The sequence below is a fragment of the Loxodonta africana genome, chromosome X (assembly GCF_030014295.1).
Source record: "Loxodonta africana isolate mLoxAfr1 chromosome X, mLoxAfr1.hap2, whole genome shotgun sequence".
Taxonomy (NCBI): domain Eukaryota; kingdom Metazoa; phylum Chordata; class Mammalia; order Proboscidea; family Elephantidae; genus Loxodonta; species Loxodonta africana.
In genome coordinates, this window is record NC_087369.1 from 47,671,672 (window position 1) to 47,688,240 (window position 16,569).

The following is a 16,569-nucleotide window of genomic DNA, read 5'->3' on the forward strand; positions in this document are numbered from 1 at the left end:
AAGACTAAGGTGCACCTGACCCAAGCGATGGTGTTTTCAATCACATCATATGCATGTGAAACCTGGACAATGAATAAGGAAGACTGAAGAAGAATTCATGCCTTTGAACTGTGGTGTTGGCGAAGAATATTGAATATACCATGGACTGCCAAAAGAATGAACAAATCTGTCTTGGAAGAAGTACAACCAGAATGCTCCTTAGAAGCGAGGATGGCGAGACTGCATCTTACATACTTTGGACATGTTGTCTGAAGGGATCAGTCCCTGGAGAAGGACATCATGCTTGGTAAAGTACAGGGTCAGCAGAAAAGAGGAAGAACCACAACGAGGTAGACTGACACAGTGTCTGCAACAATGGGCTCAAGCATAACAATGATTGTAAGGATGGCACAGGACTGGGCAGGGTTTTGTTCTGTTGTCCACAGGATCGCTATGAGTTGGAACTGACTTGACGGCACCTAACAACAACAACGACATGGAGTCCCTGGATGGTGTAGAAGGTTATCGTGCTTGGCTGCAAACTGAAAGGTTGGAGTCCACCTAGATGTGCCTCAGAAGAAAGGCCTGGCAATTTACTTTCCAAAAATCAGCAGAGTTCTATTCTGACACACATGGGGTTGCCATGAGTTGATTCTGACCCATGGGGGTTGTGTTGGGAAGCCCCAACACACAGTTCTTAAAACTAAAATGCAACTAAATATTTTGATATAGTAGTGAAACTAGCCAAGTGAAATGATTAAGTAACTTTTAAAAATTTATAAGAATACAGAAGTTTTCTTCTTTCAATCAGTATTTATTGAAGACCTACACAGGCATTTGGCTAGGAGCTTTCATATATCCCATCTTATTGAATTCCCTAAAGTATCAATGCCTGCTAGGACCAAACAGTATTTTCTAACCATTCCCTATTATCTGGCACATAAGTTGGCATTCAATAAATATGTGCTGAATGAATGAATAGTAACTTATGCCATCACACATAAAAACAAAAATTCAAAATAGATCAGCTAAGACTAGCTATAAAACTATGTGCAGATATTCAAATGCATTAAAATGTTATAGTCTAGATTTTTATTGCTCAGTATGAGGCAAGCATATTTCCCCTTAAGTGGCAAGTTTGCTGATAAGTAGTAATTAGTTCTGTTCTATCAGTATAAATGAATGCCACAAATACTGTCTTCTCTAAGCATAAACACCAGACTAAAAAAAATTAATAAAATAAAATTTCCAAAAGGGCTTTCAGTCTATTATCTCCTTTATAAGCTTCAAAAAGAGAAACGTAATATTATTGTAAAAGATACAAACTATTGTTTTCATGTCAGATGTCTTTTAAATCCATATTTAATTACTGCAAAATCTCCCTGTGGTATATGTAATCATGCTGTAATATGGTAATTACAATTCCTCGGCCAGTCAGTTCAAAATTTACAGCTTAACTCAAGTACCAGACACTATAAAAGACAAGCCCAAATGCGCTACTTAGAAATAAAGATTTGATTTTTGGGGAGGTGACATGACATAACTCTTGTCTTCAAAACTGAACTGACATTTAAAAAAATGTTTCAGCAAATTGCTGCAGACAGGTACAAATTTAACTATAATTCCAAGGCATAAGCAAATATAGGTTTCTACCAAACTACTATATGTGTGTTGGGGAAAATGACAATGCAATCTCTAAATAGTATTTCCCCTACCTTAAAGGTCAATCATCTCTTGACCTGCATCAGAATCCATGTCTGTTGAAACTGAATGTCTAGGGGTGGAACCTGGGTACATGCATGCCTAACCAGTGCTACATAGGCTTTTCCAATGCTAAATTCTGAAATCTACTGCTCTAATCTTTTCCAGCTCTGAAGTTCTCTTTCTGTGCATCTCTGCCTTTAAGTGTGCTCTAAGCCTGATGGTACAGTGGTTAAAGCACTTGCTGCCAATCAAAAGATTGGCGGTTCAGGCCAGTCCATGGGAGGAGGATGTGGCAGTTGCTTCCATAAAGATTTATAGCCTTGGATACCCTATGGTGCAGTTCAACTCTGTCCTACAGGGTCTCAACTGACTCTACAGCAATGGCTTTGAGTTTTTTTTTTTTTTTAGATATATTAACTAGTTCTAAGGAGTTTCTAACGTAATAAGCAACTTGATCAACTTGACTGGGCCATATAATTTTATGACTTCAGTTTAGGAAAAAAAAAACAGTTGGTTATAGTCTGTGGCAAATATATATATACACACCGTATGAAGAAAGTCACTGATAATCCAAATCTATTATTTTCTTTAAACTTTTCTCCACTAAAATTATCAAAGCTGTTCCAAACAGCCAACAAATAGCAAAGTTTACTGACAGTCTTTCATTTGTTTTCCCTTCCCTACTAGTGTCATGTCAGAAAACTGAAAAGGATCCAAATAATCTATAACTTAAGCCATCAATACTTGAATACCTGAGATAAGTTTATCTATTGCTAGAAACCAGTAACTAATTCTGGAGTAGTTTAGTTTATTTTAAGTAGCCCTGGTGGCACAGTGGTTAAGGTTGGCGGTTCAAACCCACCAGCCACTCCGTGGATGAAAGATGTGGCAGTCTGCTTCTGTAAAGATTACAGCCTTGGAAACTCACTGATAATCAAATATATTGTTTTCTCTAGCCTTTTCTCCACCAAAATTATCAAAGCTGTTCCAAGCAGCCAACAAACAACGAAGTTAACTAACCTTAAATTTGTTTTCCCTTCCCTTGTCTACTCTATTGGTGTCACGTCAGAAAACTGTGAAAAGGATCTAAATAACGCATAACTTGAGCCATCAACACCTGGTAAATACATCTATTGCTGGAAAAAAACCCGTTGCCGTCCAGTCGATTGTGACTCATAGTGAACCTATAGGACAGAGTAGAACTGTCCCATAGGGTTTCCAAGGAGCTGCTGGTGGATTCAAACTGCCGACCTTTTTGTTAGCAGCCATAGCTCTTAACCACTGTGCCATCAGGGCTCCATTGCCAGAAAAAAGTAACTAATTCTATAGTAAAAAAAAAAAAAAAATTCTATAGTAGCTTAGTTTATTTTAAGGAGCCCTGGTGGCACAATGGTTAATGTCAGTGGTTTGAACCCACCAGGTGCTCTGCGGGAGAAAGATTTGGCAGTCTGCTTCCAGCCTTTACAGCCTTGGAAACCCTATGGGGCAGTACTACTCTGTCCTATAGGGTTCCTATGAGTCTATGACAGCAACATGTTTGCTTTCTTCATTTGGTTAGTTTATACTGCAGCTCTACAAGCAATCTCTTACCTAGCCAGCAGGTGGAGGCATACATAAACTTAGTGCTATTTGATTTTCCTCAGGACCATATATCTTACAGTAATTGACTTATTGTTATTGTTGTTTGTTTTAAACTCCAGAGATCAAGAAGAATGCAAAAACCTTGGTGGGGATCATTGTTAAGGTGAAATTATAAAACATAATGATACAAAAGAACAATTTTATAGTTCTATTTGGTTCCTGAAAGCCTGGTGGCTCAGTGATTAAGAGCTCAGGCTGCTAATCAAAAGGCCAGCAGTTCGAATCCACCAGCTGTGTCTTATAGGATCACTATGAGTCAGAATCGACTCGACGGCAATGGGTTATTTGGTTCCTGGCCCTTTTCAAAACTAGCTAAATTATTTAAACTATGAGTTTATAATCTACTTCCAGATCCATCAAAAAAACCAGTGCCGTAGAGTTGATTCCGACTCATAGCGACCCTACAGGACAGAGTAGATAGAACTGCCCCGTCGAGTTTCCAAGGAGTGCCCTGAGGATTTGAACTGCAATCCCTTGGTTAGCAGCCATAGCAATTAACCACTACGCCACCAGTGTTTCCAAAACTCTTATAAATTTAGAAATATGTTATTTAAAATTCATGTTCATTACTCAAATGAGCTGAATACATATGACCACATAAAAATGTAAATACAAATGTTTACAGCAGCTTTATTCATCATTGCCAAAAATTGGAAGCAACCAAGACGTCCTTTGATAGGTGAATGGATAAACTACGGTACACCCATACAATGGAGTATTATTCAGCAATAAAAAGAAACAAGCTAGTAACTACAAAAAGGTATGGAAGAACCTTAAGTGTATATTGCTAAGAAGCTAGTGAAAGAAGCCAGCCTGAAAAAGCTATATTGTATGATTCCAGCTATATGACATTCTGGAGAAAGCAAAATTATAGAGACAGTAAAAGGATCAGTGCTTATCAGCAAGGGTTCAGGGGGAGGGAAGGAAGATGAATTAGAGGGAGTCCAAGGCACTTTTAGGGCAGTCAAAGTATTCTGTAAGATATTGTAATGGTGGACACATGACATTATGAACATTTGCCAAAACCCATAGCACTGTACAACACAAAGAGTGAACCCTAATGTAAACTATAGACGTTAGTTAATATTGTATCAATACTGGCCTATCAATTGTAACAAATGGACCACACCATATGCAAGATGTTACTAATAGGAGAAACAGTATACAAGGGTAGAGGAAGTATATGAGAACTCTGTACTTTCTGCACAATTTTTCTGCAAACCTAAAACTGCTCTATAAAATAATGTCCAAAAAATTAATGTTCAATCAGGGAAACTTGAAAATCAACTCAATATTACATATTATTTGGAACTGTCAATTCTGTTAGGTATAACAGTATTATGGTTATGCTAGAAAAAAATCCATATCTGGTAGAAATACAAACAGAAATATTTATAGGTGAAATGATAATGCTTTAGAAATCTCCAGGAAATACACTGAAGCTCAGTGACAGATGTGCTGGGGTTCATTATACTATTCTCTTATCATTTGAAAATTTCCAAAATATGAAAAAAAATTAAATTATAAAACCCATGTTTTAGTGATTGGGTTAATGTTAGGATTAGGTCACTAGTAAATATTCAACTTTAGTGAGGTCTCACCTCAATATATAGCCATTGATGGATTATATTATTTAAATCACAAATGAATCAGATAAAATTAGCTATATAAAATCCCATACAGATTGCTTCAAAACTGAGGAACTAAAACTACCCTGTTAAATCCACTGGAAACAATGTCTTATACTTGTAGAGCATGTCACCATGTACAAAGTAAATGCACATATAATTTCTCATCTAGTTCTCATAACCTTATGAAGACTTTAAAGGTAAGAAAACTGAGGCTCAGAGAAGTTAAAGATTTGGCCAGAGTTACATAATTAGCAGAGCTGGATACTAACCAGGAAACCCTGGTGCCATAGTGGTTAAGTGCTATGGCTGCTAACCAAAAGGGCGGCAGTTCGAATCCACCAGCTGTTCCTTGGAAACTCTATGGGGCAGTTCTACTCTGTCCTATAGGACCACTATGAGTCGGAATCGACTCGACGTCACTGGGTTTGATTTTGGATGCTAACCCAGCTTTAAAAACCAAAAACCAAACCCACTGTCGAGTCGATTCCAACTCATAGCGACCCTATGTGACACCAAAAATTATCTACTACACTGCTGCTTAGACCCTTTTGAAACAAAATAGCAGATGTTGAAATTTAGAGAAATTTTAAAATTTTGTTACTGACTTCATAATAGTACATGATAAAACCTGTTTTTATCCCCCAGTGAATAAAAATATGGACAGAAACATATTTCTTGAACGAAGAATAAATCTAAGCCAGATGAAATATGTATCTTAAAGCTGGAAGGGACGTCCTAGGTCCTCAAGTTCAAAATAAAGCTTTATCTTTAACCCGCTGGATGGATCCAGCTTCAGCTTGAGCATTTCTAGTGAGCAACTGCATATTCTGGAAGAAAGCCCTCATCATTCATGGATAAGTCTAATCATTAACGAGGCTTTTCTTACTTGGAGGTGAAATCTGCCTCTGTATGCCCTGGTGGTGCAATGGTTAAGGCCTTGGCTGCTAAACAGAAGGTCAGCAGTTCAAATCCACCAGCCATTCCTTGGAAACTCTATGGGGCAGTTCTACTCGGTCCTCTAGGGTCGCTATGAGTTGGAACTGACTCGATGGCAATGGGTTTGGTATATGCCTGCCACTTTATTCTAGTTACAGCCCCTGATGCTACACCACATCAGCATAACCTTCATCCACATGAGGATCTTTCAAGTAACTGATATCTCTGATATTCTTCCTGTGGGCTTCTGCTGTGGGGACTCTTAGCAGAATAAGAAAACCAATAGATTCTTGGGTAACTAAAGCCTCTCAGTCTCCTAAATACCTCTTCCATGATGGTGGTCTTCAAAACTGGGATTTCAGTAGCTCTGGAGGTACCCAAAGTCCTTGCAGAGGACACATGAACGAGGATATTTTTAAGGTAATCAATTTCCATGCCTTCAACTGCCATAATTTGATCTGTCTGAAAAATAGTTTGTGGTATTCCAGTTTTCCTTTAAATACCTCCACTCATACAATATCCCTTCTCAAAAGAGAAGGACAAACCACTCATCCATCCTGAAAAGCCTACCTGGCTTCAAAGAGACTAATGGGGAATGCACTGCTCCTAAGGGAGGGGCCCTTGAGAGGAAAACAAAGAGAGTTTCAGGAAGAAAGAGGGGTGCTGCCTTATTTCATCCAGACAATATATTTATACCAAAGACTTATTTAGTTTAGAATTAGAAATCAATAGTAAGATGATTGTCACAGGGATGCCTATTAATACTTTAATTTTATTTGAAAACAGAGGCGGGGCCAAGATGGCTGACTAGGTAGAAGCTACCTCGGATCCCTCTTGCAACAAAGACTCGGAAAAACAAGTCAATCAATCACATACACGACAATCTACGAACCCTGACCATCAAGCACAGATCTAAAGAGTTGACCTGAGTGACGGAGACTGAGAACGAACAACCACGGGGAAGCAGCGACTGTTTTCGGAGCCTGGAGCCAGCGTCCCAGTCAGAAAACCTTGGCGCCGGGCTCTGGACTGGGCGCAGGGGAGCTGAGCACGGCATCCTGTGACAGCGCAAACACGGGACGTAGGCCTACCCCCCAGAATTGACCTGGGGGAAGCCCAGCCAGTGCATGCAGGCAGCGCAGCGACGTGGCTGACAGGAGAAGTCACTGGGAGGCAGCGACTGATTGTGGAGCCTGGAGTGCAGTGTGCCAGCCGGGGAACCTTGGTGTTGGGCTTTAGAGTGGGAGCGGAGGAACTAACTACGACTTCTGAGACAGCGCAAGAAAGGGACGCGGCCTGACCCTCAGGGGCAATCTCTACACAGCCAGCGCACACAGTCGACGTGCCCCTTGGGAATCTCAGATAAAACAGTCATCCCAAGCAAGATAAGTAACTTTGTATTCTGGGGTGCTACTCTCTCCTATTTATCTGAACCCTCCCCTCCCCTTCCCAGGCGGCTTCATTAACATTGGAATTTCCTGAGACAGAAAGTGAACTGCCCTGCAGTTTTTCCTTCTTTTTTTTTTTGGTCTTTTCCTAACCCATTCTCCTGGCCTGAGAGAAGCAGCCACAAAAAACCCAGGGACCAAAAATCCTTCCCTAATTGGACTAAAAACACAGAACCAGCTCCAGCCAAGCACATGTGATCCAGTCTTGGGCTTTCATCCCTACAGGGAACAAGGTGGCTATTGTAATGCAAAGGCATTTCTGATAGGGATCTGACTATAACTGTTTTAGCTGATTACTGGAAAGACAAGTTTCCCAGGTCTGATACCTCTGCTGCGTATTCAACAGAGCCCTCACCCACCCACAACAGGGAACTGAGGGCTGAAGCTCCCCCCAGACCACCTAGCCTTCTGCCTTAGGGGTCTAAGGAGGGTGACACCTACCAATCTGTAGAGGTACTTGCATTGGGGGCCTAAGGTACAGCTGCAGAGCCCACCCAACAAAGTGCTTTAGGAATAGAGACACACCTACCTCACTGGCACTTGGGGGAAGCCTGTGAGCATCTTGCCCCCCCTGGAGTGTGAAACCCTGCTGCTACTAGAATCTGGTGCACACGACTATCACCACTACTTCTCTAGGTGGATAGGTGACAGTCTGCACCACACACTTGGTGTCACAAAATCAGACTCTACTCAAGAATAGTGAATGGACTCTTAGGCTTATATATCTGGTAACAGCCCAAACCAGCTGGTACTAGGACATAAGTGATTCAAGGGCTACGACAATCAAGACAGCGGAATCTAGTAGCCCATCTACGTATATTGAAAGAAAACAAAACAAGATAAGATTCAGTGAGCAAATATAAAATAAATCACTACAATATCTTAGAGATGGCTTGGAGTCTGCAGTCGATATCAAACCACATTAAGAAGCAGACCATGATTGCTTCTACAACTCCCCAAATTAACGAATTAAGATCTTTCCCAAATGAAGACACAATCCTGGAATTCTCAGATACAGACTATAAAAAACTAATTTACAGAATGATTCAAGACATCAGTGATGACCTCAGGTTATCTACAGAAAAAGCCAAGGAACACACTAATAAAGCAGTTGAAGAACTCAAAATGATTATTCAAGAACAAGGTGGAAAAATTAATAAGTTGCAAGAATCCATAGAGAGACAGCATTCAGAAATCCAAAAGATTAACAAGAAAATTACAGAATTCGACAACATAATAGCAATTCAGAGGAGCAGACTCGAGCATTTGGAATGCAGAGTAGGAAATCTGGAGGACCAGGGAATTGACACCAATATAGCTGAAAAAAAATCAGATCAAAGAATTAAAGAAAATGAAGAAACCCTAAGAATCATGTGGGAATCTATCAGGAAGAATAACTTGCGTGTGATTGGAGTCCCAGAAGAAGGAGGGATATCAGAAAACACAGAGAGAATAGTTGAAGATCTATTGGCAGAAAACTTCCCTGACATCATGAAAGACGAAAGGATATCTATCCAAGATGCTCATCGAACCCCATTTAAGATTGATCCAAAAAGAAAATCACCAAGACATATTATCATCAAACTTGCCAAAACCAAAGATAAAGAGAAAATTTTAAAAGCAGCCAGGGATAAAAGACAGGCCTACTACAAAGGAGAACCAATAAGAATAAGTTCAGACTACTCAGCAGAAACCATGCAGTCAAGAAGGCAATGGGATGACATATATAGAGTACTGAAGGAGAAAAACTGCCAGCCAAGGATCGTATATCCAGCAAAACTCTCTCTAGAATATGAAGGCGAAGTTAAAACATTTACAGATAAACAGAAGCTTAGAGAATTTGCAAAAACCAAACCAAAGCTACAAGAAATACTAACGGAAATTGTTTGGTCAGAAAACCAATAATATCAGATACCAGCACAACACAAGGTCACAGAACAGAACATCCTGATAACAACGCAAATAAGGAAATGACAAAAACAAATTAAGATTAATTTTAAAAAGAAAAAAACGCTCAAAACAGGGAATCATTGAAGCCAATATGTAAAAGATCACAATAATCAAAAACAGGGACTAAATACAGGTGGCATAGAACTGCCATATGGAGAGGGATACAAGGCGATATAGGACAATACAAGTTAGGTTTTTACTTAGAAAAATAGGGGTAGATATTAAGGTAACCACAAAGAGGTATAACAACTCCATAACTCAAAAACCAAGAAAAACGTAATGACTCGGCAAACATAAAGTCAAATACTATGAAAATGAGGAACACACAATTTACAAAGAAAAACGTCTCAGCACAAAAAAGTAAGTGGAAAAATGAAATTGTCAACAACACACATAAAAAGGCATCAAAATGAACATACTGATCTATAATTACGCTGAATGTAAATGGACTAAATGTACCAATAAAGAGAAGTCTCAGACTGCATCCATTAGAGAAATGCAAATTAAAACTACAATGAGATTCCATCTCACTCCAACAAGGCTGGCATTACTCCAAAAAACACCAAATAATAAATGTTGGAGAGGCTGCAGAGAGATTGGAACTCTTATACACTGCTGGTGGGAATGTAAAATGGTACAACCACTTTGGAAATCTATCTGGCATTTTCTTAAAAAGTTAGAAATAGAACTACCATATAACCCAGAAATCCCACTCCTCGGAATATACCCTAGAGAAATAAGAGCCTTCACACGAACAGATATATGCACTCCCATGTTTACTGCAGCTCTGTTTACAATAGCAAAAAGCTGGAAGCAAGGTGTTCATCAACAGATGAATGGTTAAATAAATTGTGGTATATTCACACAATGGAATACTACACATGGCTAAAGAACAGTGACGAATCTGTGAAACATTTCATAACATAAAGGAACCTGGAAGGCATTATGCTGAGTGAAATTAGAAGCAAAAGGACAAATATTGTATAAGACCACTATTATAAGATCTTGAGAAATAGTATAAACTGAGAAGAAATACTTTTGTGGTTACGAGTGGGGGTGGGAGGGAGGGAGGGAGGGTGGGAGGGAAGGTGGGGGGAGGGAGGGAAGGTGGGGGGAGGGAGGGAAGGTGGGGGGAGGGAGGGAAGGTGGGGGGAGGGTGGGGGAGGGAGGGAGGGTGGGGGGGAGAGGGCTATATACTGATTAGTTAGTAGATAAGAACCACTTTAGGTGAAGGGAAGGACAATACACGGAAGGTCAGCTCAACTGGACTGGACCAAAAGCAAAGAAGTTTCTTGGATAAATGAATGCTTCGAAGGTCAGCGGAGCAAGGGCGGGGGTTTGGGGACTATGGCTTAAGGGGACTTCTAAGTCAACTGGCAAAATAATTCTATTATGAAAACATTCTGCATCCCACTTTGAAATGTGGCGTCTGGGGTCTTAAATGCTAACAAGCGGCCATCTAAGATGCATCAATTGGTCTCAACCCACCTGGATCAAAGGAGAATGAACACTAAAGTCACACGATACCTATGAGCCCAAGAGACAGAAAGGGCCACATGAACCAGAGACTTACATCATCCTGAGACCAGAAAAACTAGATGGTGCCCGGCCACAACCGATGACTGCAGACCTCAAATTCTCATAAAAAGACCAGACTTAATGATCGGACTGAGACTAGAGGAATCCCGGCGGTCATAGTCCCCAAACCTGTTGGCCCAGGACAGGAACCATTCCCGAAGACAACTCATCAGACATGGAAGGGACTGGACAATGGGTTGGAGAGAGATGCTGATGAAGAGTGAGCTACTTGTATCAGGTGGACACTTGAGACTGTGTTGGCATCTCCTGTCTGGAGGGGAGATGGGAGGGTAGAGAGGGTTAGAAACTGGCAAAAGTGTCACGAAAGGAGAGACTGGAAGGGCTGACTCATTAGGGGGAGAGTAGTGGGAGTATGGAGTAAGGTGTATACAAGCTTATATGTGACAGAGTGACTTGATTTGTAAACGTTCACTTAAAGCTCAATAAAAATTATTAAAAAAAAAAGAAAAGTTTTTTTTTTTTCGCTGACCGAAAGTGTCTGCTTTGGCTGATTGTTTTGACAATGAGGACTAGCTCTGACATTTAGGTCACATAGCATACTTTTTCCATAAATTGAATGAGACAAATGTGTAGCTGACAGTTCTGGAGAAAACATATTTTAAAGATGGATACAGTATGAAAAAATTACATCCTCACAATAAAAGTTTTTATATTATCAATTTAACAATATGTGTGGGGGGGTACATAAAAAAAAGAAAAAACTTTTTTTTCTTTTTTTTTTCCATAGTTTTTCAAAATTCTCTAAATAGGTTTGCTAGCAAAAAATCTGAAGGCCATTATTCTTTGACAGAATTCCCAGGGTCTATGATCTTTTTTTTATGATCTTAGGGAATATCTAGCTCAATTGGCATAACATAGTTTATAAAGAAAATGTCCTACATTCTACTTCGGTGGGTAGCGTCTGGGATCTGAAAAGTCTGTGAGTGGCCATCTAGGAAACCCCGCTGGTATCACCCCTTTGAGAGCAGGGAAGAATGAAGAAAACTAAAGATACAAGGGAAAGATTAGTCCAAAAGGACTAATGGACCACATCTACCACGGCCTCCACCAGAGTGAATCCAGTACAGTGAGATGGTGCCTGGGTACCACCACTGACTGCTCTGACAGAGATCACAATAGAGGGTCCCAGACAGAGCTGGAGAAAAATGTAGAACAAAATTCTAACTCAAAAAGAAAGATGACATTTGCTGGCCTGACAGAGACTAGAGAAACCCTGAGAGTATGGCCCCCGGGCACCCTTTCAGCTCAGTACTGAGGTCGCTCCTGAGGTTCACACTTTAGTCAAAGATTGAACAGGCCCATGGAACAAAACAAGACAAGAGGGGCGCACCAGCCCTGGGTGGGGCAGGGACTGGAAGGGAGGTGGGAACAGGAAAACTGGTAATAGGGAACCCAGGGTTGAGAAGGGAGAGTGTCGACATGTCGTGGGGTTGTTAACCAATGTCATAGGACAATGTGTGTACTAACTGATGAGAAACTAGTTTTTTCTGTAAACCTTCACCTAAAGTACAATAAAAGAAAAAAAGGAATTTCCAGGCTCTTTCCCACTGGAAACATTTCAGTGTCCTGTTTAGTATCAACAGTTCACAGAGGCGAACAGTATACAATACACTGCGGGAAGGATTTTATTCTGAATACTGTATACTTCTAATTAAGGTAGCCTAAGGTTCTATTGGCAACCCTGGTGGTGTAGTGGTTAAGTGCTACAGCTGCTAACCAAAAGGTCGGCAGTTCGAATTCACCAGGCGCTCCTTGGAAACTCTACGGGGCAGTTCTACTCTGTTCTATAGGGTCACTTGGAGTTGTAACTCGACGGCAACGGGTTTTTTTGTTTAAGGTTCCATTTGGAGGAGCCCTGGTGGTGGAGCAGTGAAGCACTCGGCTGGTAACCAAAAGGCTGGGGTTCAAAACCACCAGCCATTCCACAGGAGAAAGGGCCTGGGGATCTGCTCCCATAAAGATTACGGCCCAGAAAACCCTATGGGGTAGTTTTACTCTCTCACACATGGCATTATCAGTCAGAATCGACTAGACGGTGCCTAACACCAACAAGGTTCCATTCAGGGCTTTTAAAGCTGTTGCATACAACTAACCAAAACGTTTACAACTGTTTCACATAAGTAGTCACAACTAAGTTCACACTGATCTTGTACTCATATATTTTTGAAACTGAATGAAGGAGTTTAAGTTAACTGATCTTAAATTTCACCTTCTCTGTTTCTGCTCCTCTGCTGCAAACCTGTAAAATATTTTTGAATTTTGATCTAGATAGCCAATGTATTAGGGAGGCAGCTTCTAAAATGGCTCCCAATGAACCCTGCCTTCTATTATGCACGCCCTTGTGTAATTCCTTCCCCTTGTGTGTGGATCTAGTGAGTTTGTTTCTAACGAATAGGATACAGCAGAACCGATGGTGTAGGATTTTTGAGATTAGGTTACAGGACTGACTTTTGTCTTGCTTGTACATTCTCTTGCCCTCTCGCTTGCTTCCTCTGATGAAGCTAGCTGCCACGTTGTGAGCTGCTCTATGGAGAGGCTCGTGTGACAAGAAACTGAGGGTGGACTCAGGCCCACAGTGAGGAACTGAGGCCCTCACTCTAGTAGCCTGTGAGGAACCAAAACCTGCCAGTAGCCACGTGAGTGTATTTGGAAGCAGATCCACTCCCAGTTGAGCCTTAAAATGACTTCAGCCTTGTCTGATACCTTGATTGCAACCTTGTGAATGACTCGTAGCCAGAGAACCTGGCTAAGCTGGGCCCACATTCCTGACGCAAAGACACAGATAATGTGTGTTGCCATAAGTTTTGGGGCAATTTTTTAATGATGTAATAGATAACAAATACACCTTTCACCCTTTGTGTCTTCTGGAAATTTATTTTTCTTTCTTTTTTCTAATCAAAGTCACTGATGAAAATTTTGAACAGAATAGGATCAAATACAAAACTCTGAAGGATGCTGTCCCATAAAGCTTTATACAATCTCTTTGGACACAATCATTCAGAGAATTATGAAATACCCAGTAATACTATCCTTAGCTTTTTCTCCATCTTACTGACAGAAATTTTGTGAGAAATATGTCAAATGGCTTGTTGAAATCAAGATACACTATAGAATTTCCTTCATCTGCTAATATGGTGATAATACCAAATGAGGAAGTTAAGTTGTCGTTATTTGTTTTTAATTGCTAGAGGGGCTTGCTATAGAGTAGGTTCGAGTTGGCATTGACTTGACAGAAACAGGTAGAGCGGCTTTTTACACAGATGCCTCTAGTCCTATTCTACTCCTCTTCACTAAAACTTCTATGGTCAGAATTTTTATTTTGAGGTCTCCTATTCCTCCAAACTCAATCTCCTCTTGGGGCCTCTTCTCTGAAGTGTGCTGAACATGTGAGGGTAGCTGAATATATGCCCAACTTTTGCTTCCTTTTTTACTTTAGAAAGACCTTTAAGTCTTTCTAAACAGATGAGTTCACAACTATTGTTAATTTTTAACAGAAAAGTGTTAGCATTATCCCAAACCAACACTGCTTAAATCTTTAACCCTTAGCAAAATAAAATGCACTCACAATTCAAAAACCATGTAAAGCATTCCATCTGAGCTATATGTCTCCAATAACTCTACAATGTGTGGATGTTTCAGCATATGACAGATACTGGCTTCCCGCTTTAGATCTGCAAAAGAAACATATAACATTCTTCGTTAGGTAAGAACAAAAGACAATCTGAGTGAATGATGAATGAATGGATGTGATCTATGGTAACATGAAGACTTCTCTGACTAAAGAGATGAAATCCCCCATTTAACCTAAGCTTAAAAAATTTTTTTTTAACTCTCTACTCATTAAAACATTCAACAATTTAACATTTCATAATTTTTGCCAGTTCAAATGTATACTACATTATAGCCAGCTCTTATTAATAAGAAATGCAAATAGCACAAATAAATATTTCCCCAAATTCTTATAATCAAATCTCAACTTCCAAATTTATAGGTATTCCTTGATCTGCTAATTAGTAATTCAATTTGCTGTTCTGAATTTTACCTCCTTTTCTTAGTTTTGCCTAAATCTGATAAGAAAATGCTGTCTATTCTTAGCCTAAAATCTAACATTTATAGACATATCAGGGAAGTTTATGGAATAGGAGACAAAAAATAGAACAGTTTAAACAGGAAAGGTTTAGATTCAAAGTCAAAAAGCTTTTTACATCATCTATAAAATGTGTTGGATTATCTAGGATTCTATAATCCCTACAGTGTTACTATTATTTATTTATTGTGCTTTAGGTGAAAGTTTACAGCTCAAGTTAATTTCTCATACAAAAATTTATATACATTGTTATGTGACCCTAGTTGCAATTCCTATAATATGACAGCACACTCCCCTTTTCCACCCCGGGTTTCCCGTGTCCATTCAACCAGCTCCTATCCCTTTCTTCCTTCTCATCTTGCTTCCAGTGAGGAGCTGCCCATTTAGTCTGTAGTATCTACTTTAAGATGCACACTCTTCATGAGTATTATTTTATGTTTTATAGTCCAATCTAATCTTTGTCTGAAGAGTGGGCTTCAGGAATGGTTGTAGATCTGGGTTAACAGAGAGTCCAGGGGCCTTGTCTTCAGGGGTTCTAATCTCAGTCAGACCTTTAAGTCTGGTCTTTTTACTGAATTTGAATTCTCCACCCCACTTTTCTCCTGCTCCATCAGGACTCTCTGTTATATTCCCTGTCAGGGTGGTCACTGGTAGTAGCCAAGTACCATCTAGTTCTTGTCTTAGGCTGATGAAGTCTCTTGTTTATGTGGCTCTTTTGTCACAGTGTTATTTTGAGGAATAAATTCCGATAATGTAGGTAGGACTACCCTGGAAGCTATACAATACTATTTGGAAAACAAAATAGTTAATATCATCTTCACCCACCATCACTCTAAAACAGTTTGGGAATCACTGAGCATGGGCATCACTTGACATGGCTACATGAAATAAGATAATTTAACCCTTCCAGTGTTAATAACGTTAGAGTTTCACTCTGCTGGATGAACAAAATCCAATGTGATGTTTTATATTTGGAAGTAGAAGGGAGACAGGTAAGGAAGAATGAAGGCTAAGGATGTACTGCACAAAGCAAAATAGACACATTATCTCCTCTCTCATTTATTAATTCAGCTTAGTCTTGTCAACAAGAACAACAGATGCAGATGAAACCTTAGAAGTCTTACATAAAGGTAGAATGAGGAAAAGAAGTCAGTAAATTAGACAAAAGAGAAACTATCAGAAAAGGAAGAATCAATAATACAATATTAGGAAAATCCAAGGAATAGAGGGAATTAGGTCATAGTGGTTAGGGTAGGCTATAAACTGGGAAAAGGATAGAGGATTCAGCCAGAAAAGATCATTAGCATCGTTGACAAGATCAGGTTCTGTAGAGAGGTCAGGGTTAAAGTCAGTCTGGAGGACACAGTTATATAAAAATAAATTAAAATTTATCACGCTTCACATTGGGCTAAGTACTTCCTATCAATGTTGTCATTTCAAGTTGCAACAACCTGTGAGGTAGGTATTTTACAGCTGAGGAAACTGAGCTTTAGAAACTTGGCTCAAGATCACACAACTAGGGGGCCAAGATAGTGGAACAGCCAGATGCTTCCTGCAATCCCTTGTACAACAAAGACCCAAAAAAACAAGTGAA

At 39.9% G+C, this 16,569-nt stretch overlaps 1 protein-coding gene across 8 annotated transcripts in view; it reads right to left on the reverse strand.

Annotated features, from left to right (window-relative positions):
- Positions 1 to 16,569, reverse strand: part of CASK (calcium/calmodulin dependent serine protein kinase) — a 455,537-nt gene that overhangs the window by 227,117 nt on the left and 211,851 nt on the right. For all 8 annotated transcript variants that reach the window (XM_023557951.2, XM_010597744.3, XM_010597743.3 and 5 more), the window contains exon 3: positions 14,454 to 14,559. In XM_023557951.2, coding sequence (XP_023413719.1) covers positions 14,454 to 14,559 — 106 coding nt within the window. The remainder of the gene's footprint in view (positions 1 to 14,453; positions 14,560 to 16,569) is intronic.